At 40.9% G+C, this 17,633-nt stretch overlaps 1 protein-coding gene across 3 annotated transcripts in view; it reads left to right on the forward strand.

Moving 5' to 3' along the window:
* INSC (INSC spindle orientation adaptor protein) overlaps nt 1-17,633 on the forward strand; it is a 132,005-nt gene that overhangs the window by 63,787 nt on the left and 50,585 nt on the right. For all 3 annotated transcript variants that reach the window (XM_063608096.1, XM_063608095.1, XM_063608094.1), the window contains exons 4-6: nt 972-1,024; nt 2,188-2,311; nt 14,456-14,569. In XM_063608096.1, coding sequence (XP_063464166.1) covers nt 972-1,024; nt 2,188-2,311; nt 14,456-14,569 — 291 coding nt within the window. The remainder of the gene's footprint in view (nt 1-971; nt 1,025-2,187; nt 2,312-14,455; nt 14,570-17,633) is intronic.

A 17,633-nucleotide genomic window follows, 5' to 3' on the forward strand; every position in this document is an offset into this window, starting at 1 on the left:
TAGGGAAGAGTGGGTTTGAATCATGTGGTGTCTGAACCTTTTTTGCTCCAGAAGCCTTTCTCCCCTTCCAGTAAAGGAGGAAAAAAGAGAGTGGAATCTTTACTGAGTGCCTACTATGTGGTGGACATTGTGCTAGGTGTTTTTTTTACATGTATCTCATTTAACCTGCACAACCTGTGAGGTAGGTGCCACTACTTTGAGAAGCTGTGCAGTGGTTGAATTTATTGACTTTAATGCCAGACTGCTTGGGTTGAAATGTTAGCTCTGCTATGTGGACCTCAGCAAGTTACTTAACTTCTCTGTGTCCCAGTTCCTTCATCCTAAAAGGTATAATAATAGAATTTATTTTATAAATTTGTTGTGAGGACTAGATGAATTGTTATATGCAAAACACTTAAAGCAATTGATTAAAAATGTTAGGATTACCTTTATTTTATAGATGAGGAAACAAAAGTTCTAAGAGGCCAAATAATTTATTTAAAGTTATGCAGTGAATGGTGTAATAAGTAGGGTCCAATCTAAGCTTTTCTGATTCCGCAGCCCATGACTTTGAATCTTCTTCTCAAAGCCCAAAGTGAACCATTAAAAATCTCCCTTGTTATTAATTCTCTTTCATCATTCTCATTTCACCTTAGTGCTTTGCCCTTTGCCTCGAACTTTTCCTTCCTCAGCTTTGCAGACGTTAAAACTTCTCTTCATTCTTCAAAACCCAGCTTAAATGCCCCTTCTTTCCTGAAGCTTCCCAGCTTCCTCAGCATAAATAATTGCTCAGTTTCATTTTCTTATACTCCCAAAGCAGCCTACCGTGAGCTCTTTCACCACCTGTATCACACTGTGTTATATTTTAACTGCCTGTTCCCCAAGTCACATTAATTGATTCTTCATTTTTAATGTCCCCGTGTGCTCAGCACAGCAGTTGGTCCTCAGTTAATGCTTACTGAGTTGAATAAAATGGACTTATTTTTCTACAGATTGAGAAGCTGCTAATGGAGAAATGCTCGGAGCTCTCGGCAGTCACAGAGAGGTAAATTTGGACCATAGATCTCCCAGGGTCTGCCTGCCCGACCTCTGGCAGGAGAAGGGGTTGGTATCTTCTCCCAGAGGGAGAATGGGAATGGGAGGCATGGTGGTGGTTTCAGAGTTTCCTTTTTCTGACTTTTATCAGAAATCTTAAAATATTCTCTTGAAATTTTCTGCCCCATGTTCGGGCCCTAGGGATAGGATAAAAGGCAGAGGAGAGGCCTGGGCATAGGAAGAAAGAGGATTTTCTAGGAGTTGGTAACAAGGAAAAGGTTTCCCACAGCTTTGGGAAGACCCACAGATCCCCAAAGTCAAGGCAAGAGTCAAGGCAAGGTGAAAGCAGACACTCACACCCTTACACACACACATACACATAGACTTCAATGCCCACAGACACTCACTTTCTCATATACAGATATATAAACACATGCTTGGACCAGCACAGAAATACATTCACACCCTTTCCTCCATATTTCACACACATAAACCTACATATGTTTATACTCAGATATGTACACACACTCAGCCTCACATGTGTACACACCCAGGTGTGTGTTGACATTTTCCTTCACTCTTCCCAGAGCCTGTGTCCTGAAGATAAAACCTGAGCTCCCTGAGGTCTTTTGCTTTCCTGGGTAGAACACTGTCAGGCCACAGGAGTAAATTGGAACCTGATCCCCCTCTGTTTTTCTTGTCTGGGAAGAAAATTCTCAAGGCTCTCTGCACACTCTAGGCAGCCATTTCTTAAAGGGCCACAGGCATTGCTATCACCTTTTCAGAGCTCACTAGCAATACCTGGCACTTGGCACCTCTCTTTGAAGCTTCTTGCCCCTTCATCTCCCACCCCAACATCACAGAGAAGATAGACCTTGGCTGCAATGAAGGCAGATTCTGCAGAGAGAAGCCCAGAGGTACAGATTTTCCACATTCTGATGGCCTTTCTTCCTGTTGATGTGGACTGGTAGTCCTCATGTCAGGCCAGCACATCTCTGCACACTAAGAGACCAGTGGGCAAGCCAGCTGTGGAATATTCCATCTCTGACTCCCAGTTGCCAATGTCTTCAGCACACACCAGGCTTGTAGCAGGTCCAGTTCTGGCCCGTGCAACATTTCTGGGCTGACCACATGCCCTTTCCAGTGGCCCACCCCATGGTTTCTTCTCTTCAGGTGCCTTCAGGTTGAGAATGAGCATGTCCTGAAGTCAATGAAGGCCTGCGTGAGTGAGACCCTGAGCACGCTGGGCCAGCACTTTGGCCAGCTGCTGGAGCTGGCCCTGACACGGGAGGTTCAGGTCAGTGCAGGCTGGGCTGCAGGGAGGGGTGCTTGTGTGGACCCTTGGAGGAGAGGAGAGAAAGAGGGGCTGAGCCAGGCTTGGGGAAGCTACTGATGTGGACTTTATTGGGAAACATCTTACTCAAACCACCAAAGTCAACTCCAGCATTTGTGAAACAAAACTGTCAGATCTGGGCTGAGGCTTCCTGAGCACCTAACCCAACTCTGCATTTTCCAGATGTGAAAACTGGAGCCCAGAGTGGGGAGAAACTTATCCAAGGTCATACAGCAAGATGGTGGCAGAGCCCAGCATCTCCCAATTCTACTTTCATTATTACTCCCACCACCCTCAATCTTCTCTGTTGAGTTAATGTTCACAGTGTACCCGATGGGTCCTTACTATCCTGAAATAATTGAGGCACCTGCATGGAATAAGCTAATTCTAGAAATCCTGACAACAGAGAAGAATCTAGAAAGATCATATATAGTCTAGCCCCTGCCTCTAGGCAGGCTTGTGCTTGATTCCAGAAAGAGGGAGGGATTTGGAGCCTGGCCTATCTACTTTCTATCTGTGGTTCACCATGGAGCCTCGGTTAAGTTCCTGAACCTCTCTCAGCCTCGTTTTCCTCCTCTATAAATTGATAAACCTTCTCCAGAAGAAAAGTGAGAGGACTAAGCAAAGGCATATGGAAGGTGTTTAGCACATAGTGTGGGTTAAATACATGTTATTTCCCTCCCTTACCCTTTGCTATTTTAAAAACCTCCCAGTAAAACAGATTCCATAAGGTTTTCATTATGAAAGGTATTTATGGTTATTTATAGTTACAGAAATATTGTGTTACATATTTGCCATTCTTTTCCCACCACCAAATAAAAGCCTACCACAAATAACAAATCTCTTTCCATGTCGGCTCCTCTCCAAATTCAGCCTCTCTGCCGAGCCCAGGGTTTGCTTTCTCTCCTTCCTGAGTGTTTGGCTGGTTTGGCGCAAGCCCTTCTGGCTTGACTGACATGCTGGTCCTGCCTCACCCCCACTCCTCCCACAGGCCCCCATGTCAGGGCAGCAGGTCCTGGGTATTATCACCCCCCACCCCAACAACAGGAAGGTCCTCAAGGGCCACTCTCCATGTCTTGACAGGGACAAAGGGAAGGAAGGGCCACAGGCTGGGGTGCTGGGGCAGCACTTGGAGCTGATGAGCCAGTGCTGACAATCACGTGCAGGGGCAGGTGGTGATCAACCGTCAAGTCCAGAGGGACCCAAGGGACACAAGGACCAAAATGGACGAAAAAGTCGAAGGAGTGATGAGCAAGAAATATTGGAGTTAGTGGTGGAAAGGGAGACCTGGAGCAACTTCTGAGCAGGGGTACAGGTGCTGGCTGTTGCTTTTTATGCCATTTTTGTGACCACTTTCCTGGAAGTGCCAGGTTCAATTAAAAGGGCTGAAAACGGCTGGATGCGGTGGCTCACGCCTGTAATTCCAGCACTTTGGGAGGCCGAGGCGGGCGGATCACAAGGTCAGGAGATCGAAACCATCCTGGCTAACATGGTGAAACCCCGCCTGTACTGAAAATACAAAAAAAATTACCTGGGCATGGTGGCGGGCTCCTGTAGTCCCAGCTACTTAGGAGGCTGAAGCAGGAGAATGGTGTGAACCTGGGAGGCGGAGCTTGCAGTGAGGGGAGATCGCGCCATTGCACTCCAGCCTGGGCGACAGAGTGAGACTCCGTCTCAAAAAACAAACAAACAAAACAAAACAAACAAACAAACAAAAAGGGCTGAAAAAGAGGTGTTAAGTTAAACTGTGAGTGAAAGCCAGCTGGGTTTGGAACTAGTCATCAGTGTTTTCTATGAGGCAGCAAAGAGGCAGGGTATCTTTGATGCTTTAGGTCAGAAGAGCCTGGGAAAAGCTCCCTGGGTTTACTTGGAGCCTACTTCCCTGGACTTTGGGCTGTATAGTTGGATTCATTCTGCTATTTCTTCATTCTGATCATATTCAGGGTGAAATTCCTGATCTGGTGCTCCTACTTCCCCAGCTGTTCCCTGCTCTATTGCCAGGTCTGACCACCTGGTTCATTGATGCCTGGCCTGGAAGCTGAGTAGACCAGCTCCTGCCCTGTTAGAATGGGTTCCTTATTGGCCCTCCTCTCATGGTAGGAGTTGGGGGGGGCGGGTGGCCACAGAATGTTGTCCTCCATTCATCTGCATATTAGTTTTCTTCCTGATAACCCCCATTCCTGGTGCTTTCCCCCTTCCCTGCCAGCAAGTCCCATGATTTCCTCCATGCCCTTTTAAGGGCTGAGCTTACCATGCTCATAATATATTTTTGGCTGATCTTTGGCTTCTTTTTACATTAGAAAGTTTCCATACAGGGTAGCAGTGACATCAGGAGATATATTGACTGAAGACAGGGTAACTTGTGTTCAGTGTTGTAAGCATGTGTTTCTTAAACTAGTGACTCAAATATTGTTCCTTAGGATGTTAGTAATTATACCAGGATCTTACATTTGTGCCGTCTTGATGTAAATGAAATCAAATCTATTTCTTTACATCAAAATTTGTCTTATGATGTGCCAGTCTGCTTTGCAAATCTTCCAAAAGGTCCTCAAGCACTTACAGTATTTCTTGTCTGACCTGCAGCTTCCATAGGCAGGGGTTTTGGTTTGTTTTGCTCATGCATATATCTCTAATGACTAGAACAGTATCTGGCATAGAATGTTAAGCAACATATTCCAAACTTTCAGGGTCACAGATTTAAAAATATTATTAAAGCACCTATTTACTTCTTCTGAGATGCTGGTGTTTTAGGAAATGCAATTCGAGAAACATTCTTTTAGCACTAAGAAGTCGTGTGGGCTCTTGAGCAGAGGAACAAATCTCCCCACCCCCTTCACTCCAGTATTAAAGGCTTTTTGGACTCCTTCAATTATGGTTGGAAAGACTGGTACAAACTGAGAAGTCCTGAAGTAACCTCCCATTGTTGTACAGACAGCCTGGACTAAAGCTGCTGAAGGAAACCCAGCTCCCCACACACTGGAATGAGGCCCTCCTGGCTGAGATGAACAAAGTATAAAAATTGAAGTGATTGTATTAACCCAAGAATCTGGGACTTTGGATTATTCCTAGAGTAAAAGGATTTAAGTTTTTTCTTTTACTTTATTTTTTCCCAGGTAACTTTAAAATGGGATAGGAGCATATCAAAATTTTGGAAATCTTTATGTTTGTCATCATGCAAGTATGTTTGGATTATCTTTGTATTGCCATTTACTCTCATTGCAGCTTCTACTTACCTATATTGGGCAACATGGCTGAGCAAAATCTGCTCAGTGGGAGAGTGGGAAATATAATAGGAAGCAAATTTCAATCTTTTTACTTTTAGGAATAATCCAAAGTCCCAAATTCTTAGGTTAGTACAATCTCTTCAATTTTCATACTCTGTTCATCTCAGCCAGGAGGGCCTCATTCCAGTGTGTAGGGAGTTGGGTTTCCTTCAGCAGCTGTAGTCCAGGCTGTCTCTTCAATAATGGGAGGGGTTCCTTCAGGACTTCTCGATTTGTACTAGTCTTTCCCAACCATAATTAAAAGGGTTCAAAAAGCCCTTAATTCTGGATACATAATACTATCACAGCACTACACATATATTCTGAGAAAGTTACAATAAGCTGATCCTCAATGCCTACAGAACTCCAGGAACTTCAGGCAACCTGTTGTCCCAGGATGTCATCCTTAGGGTTGCCAAAGGCCTTAACAGATACATGCTCATCTGTAGCCAATAAAAAAAAACGATGTGACTGAGACTGTCTTGGTTGCAGCCTTGTTAGGATGTCAGTCAGTTTATTTCAGTTGTCTATAGTCTATAAAGATTTGTGAACATACACTCACTGGGGGAAAACATCCACCACAGGTTAATTGTGGTACTATGTTTACCATATATGGGGAAAAAAATGCCTCCTTTCTCATTGACGGGCATTTGAACTGTTTTCCTTTTCCTGCAAAGTCAGGCATTTGCAACTTCTTTACTAGGACTTGCTTGATTTGCATTCTTTCCCATTCAGCATATTCAAAACATCTTAATTTTTAGCTCCCTGAAAACACTGTGTTTCTGCCACTCCAGCATGCATTGATTTGGGCTTCTTGAAGTGACAGACCAGTAGTCTTCAAACCATTTCAAATGCACTGCATTCCCCAGGTTCTCAAAGATTTCCCAGGAGAAATGCAAGCACATACAGTTTTAAGGAAATCTTATCTCCAGATCTTCAATTTTCATTTGTTTTCTTTCTTAAAAATGATCTTCGCAATAATTCACTGAGTTTTTTATAGGCCTTCTATTATTTTCCAAAAGGCATACTCTTCATCCATCCCAAATCTTATAGTACATTGCCTTGCCATACAAAAATCTTGGTATGGGAGTGGAGAATCAAGCAAAGGAAAAGCTTTCATTCATGAACCATTAAGACCCTTAAGCTTCCATGAATTATTTCCATGCTTTATACATATTTATGTTGAGTATGCCATTAGAAATTGTGTATTTTGGCTGGGTGTGGTGACTCACGCTTGTAATCTCAGCACTTTGGGAGGCCGAGGCAGGCAGATCACCTGAGGTTGGGAGCTCAAGACCAGCCTGACCAACATAAAGAAACCCTGTCTCTACTAAAAATATAAAAAAATTAGCCAGGCACGGTGGCACATGCTTGTAATCCCAGCTATTTGGGAGCCTGAGGCAGGAGAATTGGTTGAACTCAGGAGGCGGAGGTTGCCATGAGCCGAGATCTTGCCATTGCACTCCAGCCTGGGCAACAAGAGCAAAACTCCATCTCAAAAAAAAAAAAAAAAAAAAAAAAGAAAAAATAAATTGTGTATTTTTCCAAGTGTGAGCAGCTTCTCAATTCAGATATATTGTAGTGTATGTGTGTGTGTGCGTGTATGTGTGTGGTTGGAGGGATGATTATAAAAGTTTTCAATTTATTTTATCCCTTCCATCCATTTATTCTCAAACAGTGTGTGGCTCTTGAGGGACATTCTCCTTAGACCAAAGCAAAGAGAGCACTGGTAGGATACATCAAGCACTAAAAATTGCTTTTTTAGGACACACATTAAAATGCAGGCAATTCCTTTCAGCTATTTTTCACACTCATCCCTAGGATGTGATATTAGCTGGGAAAAATATCTTTGAAAAGCCAAAGACTCTAAAGGTTAATGACACTGATTCTTTTAAATGTAACTGTAACATGCTTTTGAGAACAACCAAAAATTTCAAGACATATTGGATAAAATACAGATACAGGTTTTACATTTTTAAAAAAATGTGGTGCATATTATTTAAGATAACAAAGTCTATTTTGCCAAAATATTTTCTGAAATATTTATACTACTTTTTACTGCCTGTTAACAAAAGAAAAAATTAATTGCTAGCAGTTATGCTAATTAGATTTAAGCAGTATATACCTTTCTTTTTCTTTAAATACATAGAAAAATTTGACGATGAGAGCTACTAAAATTAATTGAATTACATATGCTTTTTAAATTCTCAGTTCTTATTTAATTATTCCCTAAAGACACCAAAGTTTAATATATATGTACCTATTTACTAAAGGAATACTGTGCTTTTTAAATCATATTCTTAGATTTTTTATTAACTTAGAATGTTAGCTACATATTACTTTGCATTATCACAAATTCAGTAAATTATTTTATCTTGGTTTTATAATGTATACAATTAAATCAGATTTTATTTTAGGTCTAATTTATTTTAATATTGACAGTTTTTGGATTTTTTTTTCCCATAGAGAATGATCTTCACAATTGTTTGTCAGTAGGTTTTTGCATTTCTTGAAATACATATAGAAATATTTCTTTTCTTTTTGTTTTTTTTTGAGACGGAGTCTCACTCTGTCACCAGGCTGGAGTGCAGTGGTGCAATCTCGGCTCAATGCAACCTCCGCCTCCTGGGTTCAAGTGATTCCCCTGCCTCAGCCTCCCAGGTAGCTGGGACTACAGGCACACGCCACCACATCCAGCTAATTTTTGTATTTTTAGTAGAGACGGGGTTTCACCATGTTGGCCAGGGTGGTCTTGATCTTTTGACCTCATGATCCGCCTGCCTCGGCCTCACCAAGTGCTGGGATTACAGGCATGAGCCGCCGCATCCGGTGAAACATTTCTTAAATAGAAATGAAGTCAGGTCTTTACTGAGAAAAAGTTAACTGTAACTTGGCTGATTGGGTTGACTGAAAGCACTGTCTTTGCCAATTAGGTTATAGAGTGAGTATTTTTCACAAATTAAGTAAGTAAAAGCTGGAGCTTCAAGCTTTCAACAAAACATATTTGAAGAATAAAAATATTTTATTAAAACTTGTATTGGCAATGAAATAAATAATATTTTGATTTTCCCAATCCTCTCTGAATAATTCGGGTGACTCAAGGTACTCTTAAGTGAAAAAGTAGTGGTTGTAATTAATGGTTATTTGATAAGTCTTGGAAAAGTACTTTTGGAATTTTTTCCAGAAATTGAGAAAGTAAATGAACACCTCTAAAGATTGGGTAACAAATGATTCTGCAAGTCAAGGCTTTTCCAATTCTTTGCTTTTGTCAATTTAGAAGAGGACCAATTTAGAGGAGTTATCAGCTGTCAGATTATTAAAAATAGTGTTTGGTGATAGATTGCTATGTGATTACATAACTTAGAAGGTGACTCAAGGGGTTAAGCAATGTAGTACACAAACTCCTCTCATTTCCCTCTATTGATTTATGGGAACAAGATTTTTCAGAGTTTACATCTAAAATATAGCATTAAGTCAATATGCAATCACGGACACATAAATGAATTATCCTAAAAATGATAAAAAGCCTCATTCATCTCATTTAGAGATATATTTATTTTAAAAATAAAATTTTTATAACTTACAATTATTTATCAAAATTTATAACGTATTTATTTCATTTGACCAATTGGGCTGATAATAATCCTCAACCAAGAAAATATATATATATTTTTTAACACGGAGCTTGATAGTAACAGGAAATAACATTTCAAATTTCAATGATAAGTGTGATAAGGGTGATCAATAAAACACTTTAAAACTTAAATATATTACATTAAATTCTGAAGGAAAATTGAAATGGGAATATAAATTTAATGAATGATGCAGAATGTTAAAAAAGAGATTATTCATGTATTTTTAAGTGAATGATGATGGTATTAAGTTGTTTTGGTATTTAGAATCTATTGAATACATTTGCAAGAGTGATGTAATGATTTTATTTTATGTCAATATTTGCAATTTTCTGGAAATTACATTCTTTCCAACTTTGTTTTTTAAACTTATGATAAAAAAATTTAGCTGTCAAATTAAAAATGTACAAGGGGTCATATATTTTTCAAAATGTTTTTAGGGTGAAATGAGAAAAAAATTCTTTTGACATAAGATACTCAGGTGCTTCTAGTTCTGTATTATGAGGGCTATTGTTCCCTCTTCTTACTAGAGGGTTGCTTAAACTTTAAGATCCCTATCTGCTGGGAAGGGTTTCCATTTGGTTTCCACACTTGCTGCATTTGAACATCATCCTCAGCAGATACCTGAACTGAGGCCACTCTTGATGTTCCCGAATTCTGAGTCCACGAAGGTCAGTACCTCTGCCAGGGGCTTCTCAGAATAGCATCTTCCTATAGCTTTTGAATATACCAGTTTTTAATAGGATTTCTTTCTGCTACTTTTTTTTTTTTTTCAGTAATGAACTCTGCCCCCAATGTTCTCTTTCCCTCTGTTAATCCCACATTCCTTTTAGAGAGACTCATTTGAATTTCTAACGATTTACTCTTCTTCTCATGTGGGTCTCTTTCCTAATTTATAGAGTGAATGCAGCATCTGGATTTGAGCTACTTTTCTGCTTTTACTTCCCTTCGCTTTCTGACACATTCTTTTGTTTTTCCAACAAACTAATCTAGATGTTGGGATTTCCCTGATTGAGAGAAACGAAATCAATTAAGTTTGGGGTCTGTCAAAATATTTTAGTTCTAAGAGATCTTATCCACATTTATGTTCCTAAATTGGATATTCCCACTTAGGAGGTATTTTCCCATCTGACCAATAGCTCATCTAAACCTAGATATAATTATTATTTTGTCTGTCTTCTCTTCAGTACATCCAATCTTTCTGTGCCTTCCCTCAGAGTCCTAATTCATGCATTTTTCCAGCATGTTCTGTTAAGACAAAGGAAATACTGCATCCCCACTTCCAAAAACTTTCACCTGAGACGGTTTATCCAGTAATCTTTCGAATAGTTCATGATGATCTCTGTGGTCTTTTCCTGTGTTCCGAACTCTACTATTAAAATACTTTTTTTAAAAACCCCAGCAATTGCTTTTATTATATCTCATGATTTTAAGGGTCAGTAATTTGGACAGGGCTTGGCTAAGTGATTCTTCCATTCTGTGCAGCAACAACAGATGTGGTATTCAGCTGGCAGATGGCTTGAAGAGTGCTAGACAGTGGTATTCACTCACATGTATGGTGCCATGGAGGGGATGGCTGGAAGGATGACCTTAGCTGAGAGTATTGATAGGGATCCTACACGTGGCTTTTCTAGCATCACATTCTCACAGTTATCAAACTTCTGATATGGAAGCTCAGGGCTCCCAAAACAGTGTTCCAAGTTCCAAGATGCCTGGGTGGAAGCTTCAAGGCCTTTTATGACCTGGCCTTGGAAGTCTTAGGACATTACTTCTGCCAAATGCTTGCTTCTATTGGTCAAGCAAGGCATTAAGACCAGATTCAAGGGAAGGGGAATTAGAACTCATCTCTCTATAAAAGAAGTAGAAAAGAATTTTTAACCATCTTTAATCTACTGCATCCTGTCAATGCTACCTGCATTTTATGTAACCCCTTTGCACAGATGGGCTACTCTACTATGTCTGACTATGGACTTTCTATCCAAAACTTTAGGGAGAGGTCTCACAATATTTTCCTGGCTCCTTCTGAGGAACTCATGCCAGTTTGCTTTTTGAGAGTTTACCTCCCTTCTGATAGATTTCACTGGGTTGCAGTTACTCTTTTTCAGATTGACAGACAATGAAAAATACATTTTTTCTTTTCTAATTCCTTATCCAGAGAAGTTAAACTGCATGCATCTCCTTAGCCCCCTTTTAATCCCTTTTCTTTGGTCTTTAAGATCTTATTTTTTTGTTTCATATCTGCCTAGTATGCATTTTAAGAAAATGTTTGTCATTCAGCTTCAGCCTGTCTTCTTTTACTTTTTTTCAGTCTTTTACCACTCTTCTCATGATATTGAGTGAGGCATATTTTTGAAACTTCTCCAATGTCTTCTTGATTTCCTGAAAAAAATCACCTTGATTTGTAGAGACTGTGTCAGTTTGAGGCCGATACTAAGGTAGGAGTAGATAGGCAATTCCTATGATGGATGCAGAGGAGGAAGCAGAAGCAGGCATGGAAAGCCATGTTGTAGGTCTGACATCTGAGAAAGAAAAGGAGGAAGGAAAAGACTCAGACAGGGAATCAAGCCAAAGTCCCCTGTTTGAGGAGTCCCCTGTCCCACAGTCATGCTGTGCTCAGTTATAGCTCAGAGTAGCTTAGGGGAAGTGTGGCCTTGGCAAGAATACAGGGCAGATCCAGAGGGGCATTTGCCAGGCCCCCACTCACAAGCTCGGGTTACCAACACATAGTGTTAGATGCGAAGGGAATGGGAAGCCAGGATGGAGACCCACTCTCCTATTTGGCAAAACCTGCTAATGAGGCTGGACAACAGCCTTGCCTTGAGGCTTCAATCTCCACTAGTCCAGGTGAGGCCCTGCCTACATTAAAGGAGATGGATTTCCTGACCTTCAAAAATGGGATGTCAAATTCAGAGGGGTCAGGGCCCGGCTCCTCCCAAGACCACATAGGTAACCTTAGTCAAGTCTGCATCTGTTTCCTCCACTATGAAATGAAGATTGGACAGATGATTTCCGAGGTCCTTTCCAGCTCTGACACATGGTGATATTTAGGGCCTTGAAGATTTCAGTGGAGCCTTTGATCTCGTATCTTTCCAGATTTACACTGTGGAAAGGATGCTTACAACTTTTCTTTGTCAGAGATCTGATTCACTGAGACATATCTGAGGTGTAATTACTGTATATATGTGTATAGACATTAACATGAAATTATTCTCAGACTTAAATTGTCTAATATTAGCAGCTGATTGCAAAAGACATTGGGTTCGAATTGTTTAATGTAATGCTAATTTGCTTCAAGTGCAAACACTAATCAGGAACATTAGGTAATTATCATTTAGGTACAGGACCCCAATATATGAAATCTGCATTTTCATGTGAGCATTAGTATCACATGTGTAGCTGCTTGTGGTAACGGTGGGGAAGAATTCTAAGAAGTGTGATCTTTATAGGGATTTGTAGTGACAAATCTTGGTTATTAATTTTACCTTTTGTTGAATCTCTAACAAGAGGCATCTGTCAAAACTTAGAGCATAATTTTTATATTTAATGTAGTTTGATTAAATACACAATTAATCTTAGACTGCTATATCTAGATTAGCATGTTGTGCGTGTGTGAGGAATTTCATAAATTTGAATAAAGAAGACAAAAGGGAGAGCCACTTACCTTGAGCCTCAAAGCTCTTAATTTTAATCATTTTACGAACAGGGAAACCAAAGTGTGAGGAGCTTAACTGTACAAGATCACAAAACTGTAACTGCTTACAATTTTATTTAGCTTCCACCTGGCAGGTACCTTTAGAAATCCTTTATATATATTGACAACCTTAAAAAATGGGCACAACCCCCTTAAAAGATAGAAATTGTTATTTACACCATTTTATTTATTTATTTATTTATTTATTTATTTATTTATTTATTTATTTATTTATTTGAGATGGGAGTCTTTCTATGTTGCCCAGGCTATTCTTGGACTCCTGGACTTGAGCAATCCCCCTGCCTCAATCTTCCAAATAGCTGGAACTCATAGGCACGTGCCACTGCAGATGGCTTATTTTTACACCACTGTATAGATGAGGAAACTGAGGCAAAGAAAGGCTAAGGTGCTCCAAATGTTGCTCTTAAGTGTCTTTTCCATAATACCAGTATTTAATTAAAACTAAATTTCACTTTAATGTTTTAAAATAAACCTGGCAACTGAAACCACATGAGTGGCTGCTCAGAGCACCCAGGTCTGGAGGTCTTACTTTCTTGCATGAGGCCCTCGAAGGTTGCTCTTCTTAGTCTCTAACTCCATTCTTTCTAGAAGAAAACTTGAGCTACTGGCATTAATTAGCAGGAAGGAATCCTTTACACTCAATGAATCACATGCTTCAAAGCAAATGGCTGATGATGAAGTGGTTTCAAGTTACATAAAAACCTTTCCCTCAGAAATTAGCTGAACTTTTCTAGAAATAATCTTTGTATCTTTTTTGTTAATGAATCTTTCATTTGCTTTCCTTCCTGAACCTCTCTTCTTGGTCTTATGTTCAGTCATTCCCAGACCCTCTCATCACTAGCCTCAGGTTCATTCTTCAGCCTTGATCAGTATAGCATTCCTCACCTAGTTTCCCACCCTTTGACAGGACTCCCAGTGTTGCTATTTCATCTTGGCCTTACCCCACAAGCAGCAAGCTATTGGGGAGAGCAAATGTCCAAGAAAAATATCCCTCAAGCAGTAAAATACTGTGGAGCACTTCTCTTGACTTAACCCTTGAACCCATCACTCAGCTGGAGTTCACCATTGGCTAATAGCCATTCAAAATGAGCAGATTCTTTGGTCATAGCTGTAGCCACTCATTCGTTTTCAGTTTGATGGTTTGCTAATTTAACTGATGGTTTCTTTTCTTATTAAGAACCAGTAGATTCACAAAATGGTATTTGCTGAGCCCATCAATGTTGGGAGCTGATTTTCTGAGGGACTAGGGCAAGGCTAGTTATGGCCTATGTATCAAGGGTTTGATATTATCCCATATCTCTAAAATGTAGCTTAGACCTCACCCTGACTGATACCTTTCCCAAAGCTAGAACTTCATTGCCCTCACAATGGGGCAGTGGCTAGGGGCAGGAGTAGATTCCATGGTTGCTGTTAGGAACATGGGCCCACTGGTGTTCCACTAAGATGAGCAGAGGGTAGAGGTGGTGAGTAACTACTAGCTAACTTTTCTCTCTCTTCTTAGGCACTGGTGAGAAAAATTGATGCCTCAGACAATATCTACACCACAGAGTCCACCACAGGGAACCTGTTCAGCCTGACCCAGAAGGGGGCTCCCTTGTGCCGCATCATAGCCAAGGTGAGCTTCATGGTTAGGGACCAAAATGGCAGGCCTGGGGAAGTATGAGGAAGCTCACTTGTTCAATGGGAATAGCTGGCTCACGAGGTCTGTCTTGGCCCCTGCATTAGCTGCTGAGTGACCTCGGGAGAGTCACTTATCCTATCTAGGACTTGGTGTGTGCATTTTTTTTTTTTTTTTTTTTTTTTTTGAGACGGAGTCTCACTCTGTCACCCAGGCTGGAGTGCAGTGGCGCGATCTCGGCTCACTGCAAGCTCTGCCTCCCGGGTTCACGCCATTCTCCTGCCTCAGCCTCCCGAGTAGCTGGGACTACAGGCGCCTGCCACCACGTCCGGCTAATTTTTGTATTTTTAGTAGAGACGGGGTTTCACTGTGTTAGCCAGGATGGTCTCGATCTCCTGACCTTGTGATCCACCTGCCTCGGCCTCCCAAAGTGCTGGGATTACAGGCGTGAGCCACCGTGCCCGGCCGGTGTCTGCATTTTTAGTAGGTGGCTAGCCCCTCTGATTTCATTTCCCACTTGAGACAGAAATCTGGTGCCCCCAGAGCCTCTATCATCTTTCTTTATGGGTATATGTTATAAATATCAACCGTCTTTCTCCATCTCCACACATCCTTCCCTTCCTGGCAGCTGTGGTGTCCCTGAGGTCCATGGGATGTGGTGATGTAGTGAATAAAGAGACCATCTGGCATGTGGCATTCTGGGTGATCGATTGACCTTATATGGCTCCCTGACATCGTGTTTGTAAGACATGGGATGTCTCAAACCCAGTTGAAAGAAAAGTTTTTTAATTTTTTTTCATATAGACTTGTGTATGGCTTAAGCTCTATCCACATCACTTAATGCTGCTGCCATAACAACCTATACCCCATAATAATTAGCAGTAGCATTATCAGGAGAAAGAGGAGGAACAGATCTACAAACATGACCTTCACCACAAACTCGGAGGTTTGTTCTCTGGGTTCCCATCCAGTGCCCTCAGTCTCTTTTTGTGTCCCCTTAGAATCTTGTGAACCTCAGCATCTGCCTATGATCCTTGGAAAAGCAGGAGGGGAATCTGGGTCCTCTATTGTTTTTTCACCAAAGATATTGGCCAGTGTTCAGCAGGCATCAAGACAAGATGGGCTCTAAATAAACTCAGTCTCTGCCTAAGCTTTCCTATTCCTCCCAAAAAAGGAGGCTGTACAATTCTCTGAACAAAATAAAATGCAAGGATTTGCTCAAGGAATACAAGAAGGGAGAAGAATGCAGGCTAAACTGCAAAGCAGGCTTGATTTAACTAATGCTTCTCAATTATGTTGGCATATTTCTCCTTTTAAGCCTTCATATCAGTTTCTCCCTCTCCCAGGCTGAAGAGGAGCCCAGAGACAGCCTCCCTCCCTCTGTTGATTGGGTCCTACATTCTGGCCATGGGCTGGGGTGGTTGTGGCTGTCCCAGCTGCTTGTCTGAGGAGAAAGCAGAGAAGGCACAAGGGCATGTCATGGCCTTTGCACCTTTTGTCTTTGTGTTTTGAATGTCCTCTCTTTTTGCCACTTGGAAAACTCTTACTCAGCATTCCACACTCAATTCTGTATTCTTCTTTATTGCTTTCCAGACACCCTCCCACCTGTGGTGTCTAAAAAGAGTAGCAGGCACTGTCTCAGCACTTACCATATTCTATTTTGTTATGTGTTTTAAGCTGTGTGCTTTTTAAGGACAGAAACATCTGAGTCATCTCTGTGTCCTTAGTGCCTAGTGCAATGCCTGCACAAAGTGGGTACTCAAAGAGTTTATTGAATGAGAAAGTTACAAATTCACAGATCCAAAATCTCTGAGAGTTGGGAGGGAACTGAAGTTCATCCGACCTTCAACTTTGGTAGGGGTTTCTGAAGGGCTGTTGAGTATCCAATGGGTCATCCTGTGTCCAGAAACAGGTTCACTGGGTGTGGAGTATTTTAAATAACCTCCCTTATTCTCCATCTCTCATGTCCCCAGTTCTAATGCAAGTTCTCAGGGTACTACACTTTGAGACCTACAAAGCTAGTATGGTACTCTCTAATGACATTTATACTCAGACTAGATTCATATATATTGGAAGAGAATTCACATATATTTGACTCTGTTATATTTCTAACACTACACCAATGGGATCTCATGTAATTCTCATGATTCTGTGAGGAGGGTGGTACTAACATTTTATACAAATGAAGACGCTGAGGAACAGAGAGATTAAATAACTTGCTGCAGGGCATATAACTATCAAGTTGAATTGCAGGTATTCAAATTGTGAGCTTTGATTCCAAAGGATTCATTGCACTTATATCATATGCCTAGGAGTAGGTCTAGGATTTGTGAGGCCAGAAGCTTATGGAATTATTGGGGCCTTACTTAAGTAAAAGATTATAGAATTCCAAATTCCAAATTATTTAGAAAAGTGGGTTATTTAGAATGAGAAAATAATTCAAGAATATTTCTGGAAGGCAATTTTTTTAACCACTTTTTAATTATTATTATACTTTAAGTTCTAGGGTACATGTGCACAATGTGCAGGTTTGTTACCTATGTATACATGTGCTGTGTTGGTTTGCTGTACCCATTAACTCGTCATTTACATTAGGTATTTCTCCTAATGCTATCCCTCCCCCATCCCCCCACTCCACAACAGGCCTCAGTGTGTGATGTTCCCCTTCCTGTGTCCAAGTGTTCTCATTGTTCAATTCCCACCTATGAGTGAGAACATGCGGTGTTGGTTTTCTGTCCTTGCAATAGTTTGCTGAGAATGATGGTTTCCAGCTTCATCCATGTCGCTACAAAGGACATGAACTCATCCTTTTTATGGCTGCATAGTATTCCATGGTGTATATGTGCCACATTTTCTTCATCCAGTCTATCACTGATGGACATTTGGGTTGGTTCCAAGTCTTTGCTATTGTGAATAGTGCCACAATAAACATACGTGTGTATGTGTCTTTATAGTAGCATGATTTATAATCCTTTGGGTATATACCCAGTAATGGGATGGCTGGGTCAAATGGTATTTCTAGTTCTAGATCCTTGAGGAATCGCCACACTGCTTCTGGAAG

This window comes from Pan paniscus, chromosome 9, assembly GCF_029289425.2.
Source record: "Pan paniscus chromosome 9, NHGRI_mPanPan1-v2.0_pri, whole genome shotgun sequence".
In the NCBI taxonomy this organism is placed as follows: Eukaryota; Metazoa; Chordata; class Mammalia; order Primates; family Hominidae; genus Pan; species Pan paniscus.